Consider the following 12,307-nt stretch of genomic DNA (forward strand, 5'->3'; position numbering starts at 1 on the left):
GGAGGGGAGGGAGGTGGAGAGAGGGAATTGTGGGAGAGATGCCCATCTCTACATCAGAGCTGTGTGAAAATAAAAATTTACAACTCACAATAAGCAGAGCCCAAAGAGTTATTGTGTACTTCCTGCATCCACTCACTGCATATAGGCTGTTATGAGCAAAGTCCCTCATTGGGAGTTCTGTAGTTGATGACAGAGATAATACTTACCGAATGTTTATGTGCTTTCTCAGTGCTTTATGTGGATTTACTCATTTAATTTCCAGGTAAGGACTGTTATCATCCCATATAACAGTCGAAACCAAAGTACAGAAAGCTTAAAGGATTCACTCAAGGTCCCCAGCTAGCAAGAGGTAGCATTTGGGACACTTGGTGGTGATTTCAGAGCTTGAACCTCGCCTAATAACAGTATGAGAAAAGAGTCACTGAGTCCAGCACAAAAACGGACAAAATTCTAGTATAATAAAAAACCAAAAATTCCTGTGGGCTGAGTAGAAAAATTAATTTCAAAGTGCCTGCCTGCCAACACGTCTCTATCTACAACTTTCTCTTGTCCTGCCTCTCCTCCCCCCTACGGAGCACGGAAAGTAGGGGAAAGGTCGCAGTTGGGATTTGGCTCCTCCCTTCCCGCTGGTTCAGTCCCTTTTCAGCCGAGACCGCAGAGTCGGAGGATAGCCCGGGGATATTCCGGGTTCCCAACCATCCAGCCGGGGCTTTTTAACCTGACACGCGTAACCTCCAGTCCTAGAGCTCAATGGACCTGCCTAGAGTCACCTACCCTTGAACTTTGGTCCTCTCCCCTTCTCCTCAGGAGACAAGCTGTGAAACCACCGACAGCCTTCCCTTCCACGGCATCGATGTTCCTTCCTAGGGCCTCTCCATTCCCGGTGTCTCCCCATGACTCTACTTTCTGATCCGTCACTGGGTGCTCTCACGACAGAACGGCTACATTTATTTGGGTTGGGATTCTTAGGCTTCCTAGCCCCCAAATTTGGTCATACAGCTGGACTGGGACCTCCTAGCTCTTTGGTTAAATCTGAAGTCATCTTAAAAATATCCTAGGGGCCACATTTTATATGAGGAAACTGGAGCCGGATGAGTGCAAAGTGACGTCCATGTGTAGTTAGGCGCAGACACCTGCGCCAGTTGAGTATTTCACATTTCCTTAAACAACGTAACAAACTCATAGAAATCAGAATTTGTTAAATTAAACCTCAGGACTTTGCATGAACGGGGGCGGGTCTGGAATTTTTATCTCTAGGAAGTGAAACCCTAGGAAGTCAGCTCTTCGGTCTCTGGAACGGAGTAAACTGGGGAGGGGTGGGTGGGGACTAATCTGTGCTTTGCTGAAATCTCTGGTGAAGAGCCCACCCTCCACTGCCCGGATTTCATCCCATCCAGTATGATTGGATTGGGGCACCTCAGGTGTATTTTTCACCGATTTGGGAAGGGGGGAAACTTTCCGGTCCCTTCCAACACTTCCTGCAGCAAGAAAAGGCAGTCGAAGTTAACACACAACGCGTTATCCCACTGTCGACCTCACTGACTCAGAAACTCATGGTGCGCGGTTTTCGAAACAGCTCTGGCTGGGAACACAGGGTACCGCCCCCGACCCCCCGCCGCCCTGGCCTGGGAGCGGGGGCGGGGCCGCGGACGTGCGGCAGGGCTTGTGCGTGAGGGCCCGCGTGCGCGTGCGCGTACGCAACCTGCGTGGCAGAGCGGAGGCTATAAGTGGGCAGTGTGGGCCGCGTTTCTTGTTCTTGGCTGAGCACTTCGCCTTGTCTCCTGGTGGCCGTCTGGATCGTGACTTCACGCTCTCGTTGACTGACTTTCTTCCCGACTCCTGTACGACCGACCAGCTGTTACAGCGAGCGGGCCACTCCCTCCCGGCCCTTCTGGAGGTGAGCGGACCCCTAGACTTCCCCAGGTCCCCGGGCTTCGTGCGGGTTGGGCCGCCTATTTCCCCGACTGTGGCTGCTCCTCCTGGAGCTTCCTCATCGATCCGTCCCCACCTGGGTCCGTCTTCAGCTGCCCCAGACCTACTTTCTCCACGGATAGCCCTAACCAGGATCCATGTGACCTACTCCATGCTCGGCAGTGCTGGGTTAGGCGTCCATGCCGTGCCCTTCCCCCCGCACCCCCCAGGTGTTTTTAGTATCTACTTCTGTCACAACACTTGGCGTGTTGGTTGGGTTTGTGTTTTCTTGCCTGTCGCCTCTAGACTGTAAGCCCCAAGAGGACAGGGTTCATGTCTACAGGGCCCCATGTGGCCCTAGTACCTTTGAGCGTGCCTGACGCATTGTTGGTAAAGTATATTTATTAATAAGTGAACTTAATGGATTTGACTCTTAGAATTATTTTGACTTTCAAAAAGTTTGATTAGCTGGAACCTGACAGATGTGAGGGAGACTTCCAGGCAAGTTGCTTTCTCAAGGCCACGTTCTTATATCCTCAATCCCCAAAGGACTTGGTCTTTACTTCGGGAAGGTTTCTGGTCCCTGGACTGTGGTATAGGGATCGATTGTGCATTGCACCTGGCAGGAGAAGTAAATTTTACTTAAAAAAAAGAAAAGTAAAAGTTTTAAGGCATGCTATTGAATTAGTCCAAGAAGCAAGACTGGCTCTGCAGCCATGGGGTTTACAATGTAAATATACTTGAGCTTCTGTGGAAGAACATCCAGGCATCCCTGCCTCCCTGGCTGGCTGGCGTCTCCCTTAGCTTTATGGGGAGACAGAAGGGTCAGGGCCAGATCATGCATATCCCAAAGGCTGTAGACTAACCTTGCCTGTCTTTCCTCAGGATCCAGAGTCCTGCCAGAGGGAGAAGGCAGCTCTGCTGTTCTACAAAGTGGGATCATTTCAGCCATGAAGCATATATTGAACCTCTATCTCTTAGGTGTGGTGCTGACCCTGCTCTCCATCTTCGTCAGACTTGTGGAGTTAGTGGAGGGCTTACTGGAGAGCCCATCGGCCTGGAGCTCTTGGACCACCAGAGGTCAACTAGCCAGCATAGAGCCCCCAAGGGCCTTCCAAAACATCCATCCAGAAGGGTGTGATAAGACCTCCCTCCACCGGCTATAACCTTGGAACACTGGCCTAACCCTGTCCAACCAGGTATCCCAGTTCCTGGGCAGGCGAAATCAGCATCAGTGTTACCAGAACTATTACTAGACCTTGAAGATCCCCCTCCATCTGGATGCTTCTTGCTGGGGAAAAGAGCCTGTTTAGAACACATGTGTGACTGGGTTGTCTGTGGCTGTGGGATGGATGGAGTGATCTCACTCTTTTCCCCAGAGTCTGTTGTACTCTTTGCTGTCCTTGGCATGGTGGTGGCTCTGACATCTTTTTAGAAGAAGGCTCTGTGCATCTTCAGCCGTTGGGAGATGATGGTGTTTTTAGCCGTACTTCCTAAACATCTGCCAAGAGTTCTTTTGGACTTGAGTGTCTTATGTTCAGTTTCTTTGGTGTTCGGCTTCTTTTTCACCTGAGCTCCTCTGGGTGTGGGTAAGAATTGAGGTGTATGGGTTGGCCTTAGGGAGGGGGAAGATAAGAATATTCAGTGTCCAGTTCTCTTCGTTTTATATTTTTAAGTCCTTCCTCCAACATAGTGTATATGTGTATGTATTGGCAGTGGGATGACAATGCCTGCTTGAGACATAGACATAGCCACCATGTGGCTTAAGTGAATTTTTCTAATGAAATAAAGTTGATATATATCCACTATGTGTCATGTTGCCTTCTGCATTTGAAATTAGTGGTTAGGGAACAGTCTTAATTCGTAGATCCGAGGTTAACATTTTAAAACTTTGGAGCGGAAAGCGCTTAAAACACTGTGTTTAAAACATGAGGCAAATGAACCTCTGAATTTGGAAGCAGGAGCATTTGTGTCTCTCCTGTATCTACTGGTTGCCAGCCTATGTCGAGACCATTACAATCCTCTCTTGACTCTGTCCATCTCTAAAGAAAAAAATGATTTATGCTTTCAGCCCCCTCACCTTCATTCTGGGGGAAAGAGGACTGTCAGTCTAGTAGGCCTTGTCTTTTCTCTTCTGTACTCTTATTTATCCACCAGAATCACTACTCAGTTCCGATTGTTCTCCAGATCAGCTAGTAAAATGTATATACCTCACAGATTGTTTCTGATTTTTCCCAGATGTAAGCAGCTTGCCCTTTCTATAAAAATAGAGGTTTTTTTTTTTTTTTCTTATATCCACCACTTCCCCCACTCCCTACTGCATGCTGAAGTATATTCACTCCTCTGCTTGTTAATACAGGCGTACCTCAGATATAGCGGGTTGGATTCCAGACCACTGCAATATCACAATTATGAATATCACATGAATTTTTTTGGTTTCCCAGTGCATGTAAAAGATGCTTACACTATGCTGTAGTCTATTAAGTGCAATAGCATTGTCTAAAAAACATTTAATATTGGTAGAAAATGAGCTCTCATCCAATTGTAATCTTTTTGCTGGTAAGAGGCTCTTGCCTCACTGTTGATGAAACTTGATATCTGCAAAGTGCAATAAAATGAGGTATGCCTGTATATTTGCACTCTCTTGGTGTGCATATCATTGTATGGCAACTTTATTTTTGCAAAGAGTAAGAATGGAGCATGATGTCCTCTGCCAAGCTAGTTTTGCTTTCTGAGTGTTAAGTGCCACTACCCTAGAAGCCAGAGGTTTAGGTGACACTTTTATTTCTTGTCCTTTGGTATTTATGTCTGTTTATCAAGTATTTCCAACTTCCAACCTTCTGTTTTTGGTCATTTGTGGTCAGCTGGACTTATGTGACTCATCTTTTGGTAGTATAGTACTCAAAAATGTAGTTGGTTTTTTTATCTCTGATTTCAGGCAGTTTCATGTGCCAGTAAGCTGTCCTTTTCTAGATGTATTTAAGTTTGATATATTTCCTCATTCAGATGCTTGTCTGACTAAATTGAGGTATTTTGAACTTTTCAGCTGGAGAACTGCACCTTAAGTTCTCCAGTTTTACCAAATACTCTGCCACTCTATAACATGGGTTGCCATCCAGCCTCCAGTAAGATCTCTATGCTGCCTTCCAAATAAGTCAACGTTGCACAGACTAGGGTTTTTTAGTTTTTTAAAATGTGCAACACTGGCCCCTAGATTCCAATCTCCATTACCAGTCAAGGACACATTGTTAGGTTACACTGCAGCAACAACCCTAAAATCTCAGTGGCTTAAAACAGTTACTGAAGGATGCCCTCCCAGGAAGCAGTATGGGGCCTATTCAATGGAATTCTCTTTGACCATCATACCTGCTTGGTGGAATAGCATCATCACTGGCATGCTGTGTCTCCCATTCTTCCTCCCTTATTACATTTATCCTGTCCACCATTATATATTTGATATGTGGGGGCACATGGCTTGTCTTTTTAATTTATAGATCTCCACCTCAAGCCATATCTGAAACTGATATAGCAACTATTGTGCATCACTCAGAGGTTCTTGAATTTGAACTTGATGTGGCTAAAGAGAATTCTTGTGTTGTCTCCTTTGGGGAAGGTGTAGTGAATGTATTCCACCTGTAGGAGGGATGGTGAGCTGAATGATTATTGATTAGAAGGTCATTAATGGTAGTTGTTAATTTACTCCAAATAGTTCTGCCCTTGCCTTCCAGGCATGTGATAGAATTGCACTTCTTGACAGGTTTGCAGTTAGACGAGGCCGTGAATTAGTTCTGGCCAGTGAGTTGTCAGTAGAAGTGACTTATGTCAATTCTTGGTTGGAGCATTTACACACTGGTTGAAAAACCTCTAAAACCCCTTTTTCTTTCACCGTGGTGAGCAGCAGTGCTCCAAATGGAACTGTTCCATTAGTGTAGGTCCTGGAGTAGGCATGCTATGGAGCCTACTGATCAACTGATCCCTGATGAACGTGCAGAGAAATAAACCTTTGTTGTGTTAAGGTTTGGGGTCTTTTGTTACTGCAGCATAACTTGGCCTATCCTGACTGGCACATTGCTTACAGTACCTTCTTGGTGTCAGGCATCGACTAAGATCTCATAACTATCTCGGATAATATACATAAGAATGTAGGAGGAGAAGCATATAAACAAATAATGTTTCATTGTTTTGTTATAGAAAGATGTGTACAGGACAGTGGGTACAAAGTTATTTGTGGGCAGGAGGTGGATGTTAAGGAAAAGCTTCTTAGAGGATCTGAATTTTTAAAAATTAATAGGTGGCTAAGTTAGGAAAGAGTTTCCCAGTGGAGCAAACAGCAAGCAAGGACATGGAGATGAACCTACGCAGAGCATCTTTAAAAACTCCAAGTATGATTTTTAAATCCCTATCGATTTTAGCTTGAGGCCTTAACTCTGGTGCCATCTTTTCATTTTACTACAGAGGAAGCAGAAGGAAACTCAGTGACTTGAACAATATCATTGAACTAATCAGCTGTTGATTCCCAGTATTCAGCTCTTTCTTCAACATGATTTTCTTTTTCCAGGATCCTTCAAAATGCAGCATAACAAAATATGTCAATAATGAGCCCTTTCACCCCCAAGGTATTTCTTATGTGGGCACAAGTCACACAGAGACAATTTGCGAGAGGCTTCACTGTGAGGGGGAAGATCGAAGGCTGTGGATATCCCAAGAGCCTTCCTTGCTCTTCTAGCCAGCTCAGTGCTGTCTCGGCATAACCTTGGGAGAGTCATTTTCTTAATGTTTATGGGTGAGATTGAGTGAAAAAATGAAATAGGCTTCATACCTGCTGGTTTTTAGAGAGTAGAAAAGGAAGAGAAAAGCTTTGCTCCTCTCTAACTCTCTAATCCTTTCTTTCTTCTTCTTTTTTTCCTTTCCTGTTGTTGCCATCACCTTCCTTGATGTCACTCCTGCCATTGTGAGCCGGTGGGCCCTCCCCAGCCTGGACAGCCCATCAGTCAGGAGGGGAGGTGGAGCTGTGGAGGCCGGGGGGCCAGTGGTCACACCAACACCTTGGAGTTGGGCTGGGTCTACGTGGAGCCCCAGAGATGTTCCCCAGCCCATTCTTCCTAAGAACCAATGAGTAAAATTAGGGGCCTCCCACCTGAGGTCAGGGAACCAGGCCCTGGAGTGGAACTTGGGGTGGAAGATGGCCTTCTTTGTAAACTGATTCATTCTCCAGAATTCAACTTGTTCTCTGACTCGGCAGTGTTTGAAAGCAACTTTATCCAGGTACCCTTTGGCAGCTCGGAGCCAGCTCTCTTTCCCTTTCCAAAGTCTGTTCCTGGGGTTGGTTCAAAAGTGTTAGGGCCTTTTGAAACCCTGTGGGGGGACGGAGGGAGAAATCCACTCTGGCTAGAGAAACCGGAGAGTCTGGGTCTCAGGTTCACCTGTTTGTGCCTACAGCATCAAGGGGCTCCCTGTGGGCCATAAGCTTTAAGGAGATAGAATTATACCCTGCAAAGGGAGAGAGTAGCTTACTCTTTAGGAGGGGTCCATAGGTACCCTCCTGGGGCCACTAGTCCAAAATGCCTGGTTGGAGGGGATGAAGGTGACTGTCAGAATTCCTTTTCTGAAATCCCACCTCCTCTCTCTGGGATAGATTAGAAATAGACATTTTTGAGAGCAAGACCCTTGGATAAATTGCCCAGATTCTACCATCCCCAAAAGGTGGTGATATGACCAATGGGAGTTAGCATTTGTGGCCTGGGAAACATGGATCCACTGAGAGTGTTGGGCCATCATTTCAATACACGTGACATCTTCCTGAGGTGCTGCCCACCTCCCGCTAGTGGTCTGGCCGGAACCTGTGCACCTGTGCTCCTTTGCAGGTGTGACATAACTGAGCTGTGCGTGGGGCAGGAGAGGCAAAGAGAGGTCAGATAGGGTCTCTGGCTAAGAAGCTTATGAATTTTTAGGTTTCAAGAGCATGTTATAAAAGAGTAACCGTCTAAGAATGGTTTGGACCAAAGCATGAGCACAGAAAGCAGGGCTCAGGGAGCTCACAGCACTCTCTCTGAACTTAGACAGTTGAAGCAGGCTTCCCAGAAGGTGGGGCCTTAAGCCATTCTTTGAGGTATTGCTGAGATGTTGGTTAGTGTAAGAGCAGGGAAAGACAGTCCAGGCAGAGGGACTGCAAGTACCTGGGTGAAGGCAAGAGGCTGGAATGCACAGGGAAAGTCTGCAGTCACGAATCCATGTGATGGGGTTAAAAGCCTTTTGGACTTAGAGGAGAGAGAGTGGGAACAATTTGAGATGGTTTTGGGTGTAATCAGGAGATCTTGTCACAGAGCAGCAAGTTGCTCTCTGATGAAGCCCCCCAGATTTCAGAGAGCTGCTTCATGGCTCTGGGCGCTCCATGGTCCCTGCGCTTCTTCAGGGAGCTGCCTGGTGGGGTGCTCAGCTGGCAACCCATAGGGTTTGCTCATTCCTAACACACTCTCAGTGAAGAAGGAGCAGTAACATGGTAATCCAGACCTGGAATACCAAATTCTAGTCATTTCTATTTGGGTGTGATGTTTTGGCAACAGGTTTATTCTCTTAAGATGTTTGTTCTCTTCAGCCTGATGTTGAGACTATTTAGATTCTTTGGATGAACACCAAGGAAACTCAGACTGTGCCGGGTGAGGGAAGCCCGCCTGCTTAAGCTGACCCATGGCAGACTTAAAGTTGACTTGAAATGATCCAACCCACATAGTTAGGTTGCTCTCTCTCTCCCCTCTCCTCAGCATCACCATCACCACCATCGCCTCCAAGCAGTATCACCCACAAGCATGCGTTTAGCACTTCCTCTGTTTTGTAGTGGATATGAGTTTCATTACACAACATGGGCTCCAAGAAATGTCACTTTCTTTTTTCAAAATAAAAATTCACTTTTTTTGAAGCATCATCTGGTCAGATTAGTGGGAACTTAAATTTCAGTCATTCCTGGGGCTTTCCCTGTGTCCCCAGTCCCATCATAGGCTGTGAAATGGTCCCGATGGTCTGACAAAGTTTAGAACATTGGGAGAAAGCCCTCTGGTCTCAGTGACATAGGGGTCACCCGTCAGATGTTCCTTACCTTGGTCTCTGTAGTTCCTTACAGGTGCTTCTCTATCCACCCTGGATAGTGAGGCGGGGGTGTGTTAGCTGAGACATTGTGCCCCAGTGCCAGGCATCTAGTCTCCCTGTCTTGCCACAGCCCCAGGCATTGCAAGAGAACATTCAAGACCCAGCAATGGGCTGGGCCCTCCGTCATCTTAGAAGAAGCTCCCCAAACTTCCCTCTAGCTGAGCTGCTTAGGTCTTCCCCTTTCAACAGCTCTTTCCTCACTCTCCTCCCCTTCTGGAACTTTCTTCTCACAATCTCCCTTCCAGACCATTAGAAATCTGTGCTGGCTTCTACCCTAGGATAAAGGAATAAAATTCAATGCCTCTCAGTTTTTTTTTTCTTTCTTTCTTCTTTTCTTTCTTTCTTTCTTTTTCTTTTTTTTTTTTTTAACCAGTACATCCTTTTAAAGTTAAATAATGCTTAGGACATGAAGAAGAAATAGTGTTTCTATTGCCAATGACCTTGTCTATTTGGGGAGACCCACACCAAGGATGGATGCAGGTCATGGCCAGCCCAGTGTCCTGCACACTTGTGAGAAGCTCAGGTGCTCCAGGCTTGTCACCAAGTGGAAGTGCCATTTTCTAGCACCTGTATCCTTTTACCTTTGTCTTCTGCTTCTCTGACCCACATACCTGGGGCTGACTTCTAGGTCGCTAAGCCCGGGAACTGGATGGATGTCTATGAAGGGTTGACGACGGTGATCCTTGGCGTGACCTCCTCTGTGCCCTCATTGCCACTCCCCAACGTCCTCCTGATGGCCAATGTCACCTGGCCCCAGGGTCAGTTTTCCACCTGGAGCACACCTGGTTGTGCCCCAGTCATCAACCTCAGCAGGTAAAGAAAGGCTTCAGGGAGGGACCAGAAGGGGAGGGATGACCAACTGCTTTGTTTTGCAGCTAGGCGGGACCGTGTTGTTTAGTGTATAAACTACGTAGAATCTCATTCATTCATTTAACAAATATTTGTTTTGCATCTATATGTACCAAACACTGTGCTTGGCACTGTGGTTAGAGCACCAGTCCCTGTTTCAGTCTAGTTTTTGAGAATCTTGGCTTCCACTTATTTATTTATTTTTTGGTCAATATAGACTTAGATTTTTTTTTTTTTTTTTCAAGATGAGGGGTATGAAAGTCAAATGAGATTATAAAGTTTTGTGATTGAAAAAAACCCTAGATGTATAGGAGACATCCATTCTTCTCTTCACTCTTTCAACACAGTCAGGATACAGGGAGAAGGGGACCTGGAAATGGAGTCAGAAAACCTTATTTCTGGTTCCTACTTAAGAAGATCTAAACTTAGGCAAATCACTTAGCTTCTCTGAGCCTCAGTTTCAAAATCTATAAAATGGAATTAGTGATACTTATCTTTCCTCCATCAAAGAATTTTTGTGAGGGTTCAGTGAGGTATTATACTCCAACTATCAGCTTTTATTATCAATGTGGGCAGATTCCTAAATAACTAAGGCCTTGAAAATCAGAGCAGAGTCAACTTAGTGATGATTCCCTCCTCAGATCACATGCTCCCTCCTGTGGGCATCCCCCAAGCAGAGGTGGCAGCCAGGTGAGGTCAAACCAAGCTCTAGTAGGCACTAGAAAGGTTGATTCAAATCCTGGGCTCTTCCACTATGGGAATTTCCTGATTGTGTCCAGGATTCTCCCCTTGAAGTATGTAGAGCTACAAATCTATGACCGGCTCCAACGCATCCTGAGGGTTAGGACAGTGACCGAAAAGATCTACTACCTGAGGCTCCACGAAAAACACCCAGAGGCCGTATTTCAATTCTGGATCCGCTTGGTGAAAATTCTGCAGAAAGGTCTGTCCATCACCACCAAAGACCCAAGAATTCAGTTCACTCACTGCCTGGTGCCCAAGATGTCCTGCAGCTCCACCGAAACAATAGTAAGTGAGGCCCTCTCACCGAGATCTATGGAGTCAGGGCCAGGGGGCAGGGGCATCGGAGGTAGAGCACCTCAGAAGGGTTGGTGGATATTAAAGTCTAATGTCATGGGCAGATGAGCAGACTTCATTTTCAAGGGTCAGTAATACACACACCAAGTCGAGGTCTACGAACATAAAAGCAAATTAATTTCCTTAAAAAAAACTATAAACAACTTACTTAAAAATTGTTTTATTTTTTATTGCTGGTTTTTTTTTTTTCCCAGTATTATAAAGGAACAATCCTCACTGAACAAAATCAGAAAACTACAGAAAAATGACCCCTGTTTCTTTTTAGCCCGGAGCAATCTCTTGGAACATTTTGGCATTTTTCCTTCTACTCTTTATTTTTAAGATAATTTTTAATTTATATGTATGAGGACATAAAATATATACACATTTCTGAATGTTCCTTTTTTTCAGTTTAGATTATATCATAAGCATTTTTCCATTTCTTTTAAAAGCTCTTTGTACACATCATTTTGATAATTTTATGCTATTCAGTTATATGAACGAATTAAAATTTACTTCACCATTCCCCTCATAACATTTAGAGTTGTTTCTGACTTTTCATTATTGTAAATAATGCTAAATAAAACCAGCATTTATATGTACTGTCCACAGTTTTGATTGTTTTCTCAATAAAATTTTAGAAGTAGAATTCAAAGAGTATAAACATTTCTAAGATTCTTGCTACATATTGCTAGGTTATTTCTGAAAATTTCATACCACGTTATACTCTCTCCAATAATATGTAACCATATCACGGTACCCTTATCACAATTGAGAGGTATAAATTTAAATAAATTTTCTGATAATGATAGGTTGAAAGTGGCATCTCTCTGATTTTCAATGAGATTGAACAGTTACATTTTTATTTCTTTTTGCACTGTCTGTTGTGTTCTTCGGTCATTTTTCTATTGGCAGCCTTGTGTTTTTTTATATTGATTTATAAAATAAAGCTTTTTATATACATAAAGATTTTCACCTTTTAATCACAAGTGTTTGTAAATACTTCCCCCAAAGATTTACTTTCCCCAATCAGTTTATTTAAGGCTTTCTTTTTTTTCCCTTTTGACACCCAGAAGGCTTTCCCGGGACCCACTTAGGGTAGAAGCACAGGAAGGAAATTCTTGATATATGATTTGCCTAAAATCTTCAGCTTTCAGACTCTAAAATTCTTTCCTCTTCTCATTTAAGTTATGTGCTTGAGGTACGCCATCACTGATTTTGAAAGTCAGCTTTTACAGTTCTGCTGCTCTGGTTCTTAATGTTCAGATGTGGTGTTCTGGGAAGAGTAGCCACAGCAGCCCATCAGAGAGAGCCCTGCCAGGGGCCC

At 44.8% G+C, this 12,307-nt stretch overlaps 2 protein-coding genes across 2 annotated transcripts in view; both read left to right on the top strand.

Annotated features, from left to right (window-relative positions):
* The first annotated feature begins 2,800 nt into the window (after nt 1–2,800).
* On the top strand, nt 2,801–3,719 carry HILPDA (hypoxia inducible lipid droplet associated). The gene is given in 2 exon segments (XM_023528895.1): nt 2,801–3,012; nt 3,015–3,719. Coding segments are annotated over 2 exon segments (189 nt in total). The 5' UTR covers nt 2,801–2,861; the 3' UTR covers nt 3,053–3,719.
* A 3,073-nt stretch (nt 3,720–6,792) lies between these two features.
* Nucleotides 6,793–12,307, top strand: part of FAM71F2 (family with sequence similarity 71 member F2) — a 12,438-nt gene continuing 6,923 nt past the window's right edge. The window contains 3 exon segments of the mRNA XM_023528896.1: nt 6,793–7,175; nt 9,655–9,867; nt 10,683–10,932. Coding sequence (XP_023384664.1) covers nt 7,024–7,175; nt 9,655–9,867; nt 10,683–10,932 — 615 coding nt within the window. The 5' untranslated portion in view covers nt 6,793–7,023.

This window comes from Pteropus vampyrus, unplaced genomic scaffold (genome assembly GCF_000151845.1).
Source record: "Pteropus vampyrus isolate Shadow unplaced genomic scaffold, Pvam_2.0 Scaffold33, whole genome shotgun sequence".
Lineage (NCBI taxonomy): Eukaryota > Metazoa > Chordata > Mammalia > Chiroptera > Pteropodidae > Pteropus > Pteropus vampyrus.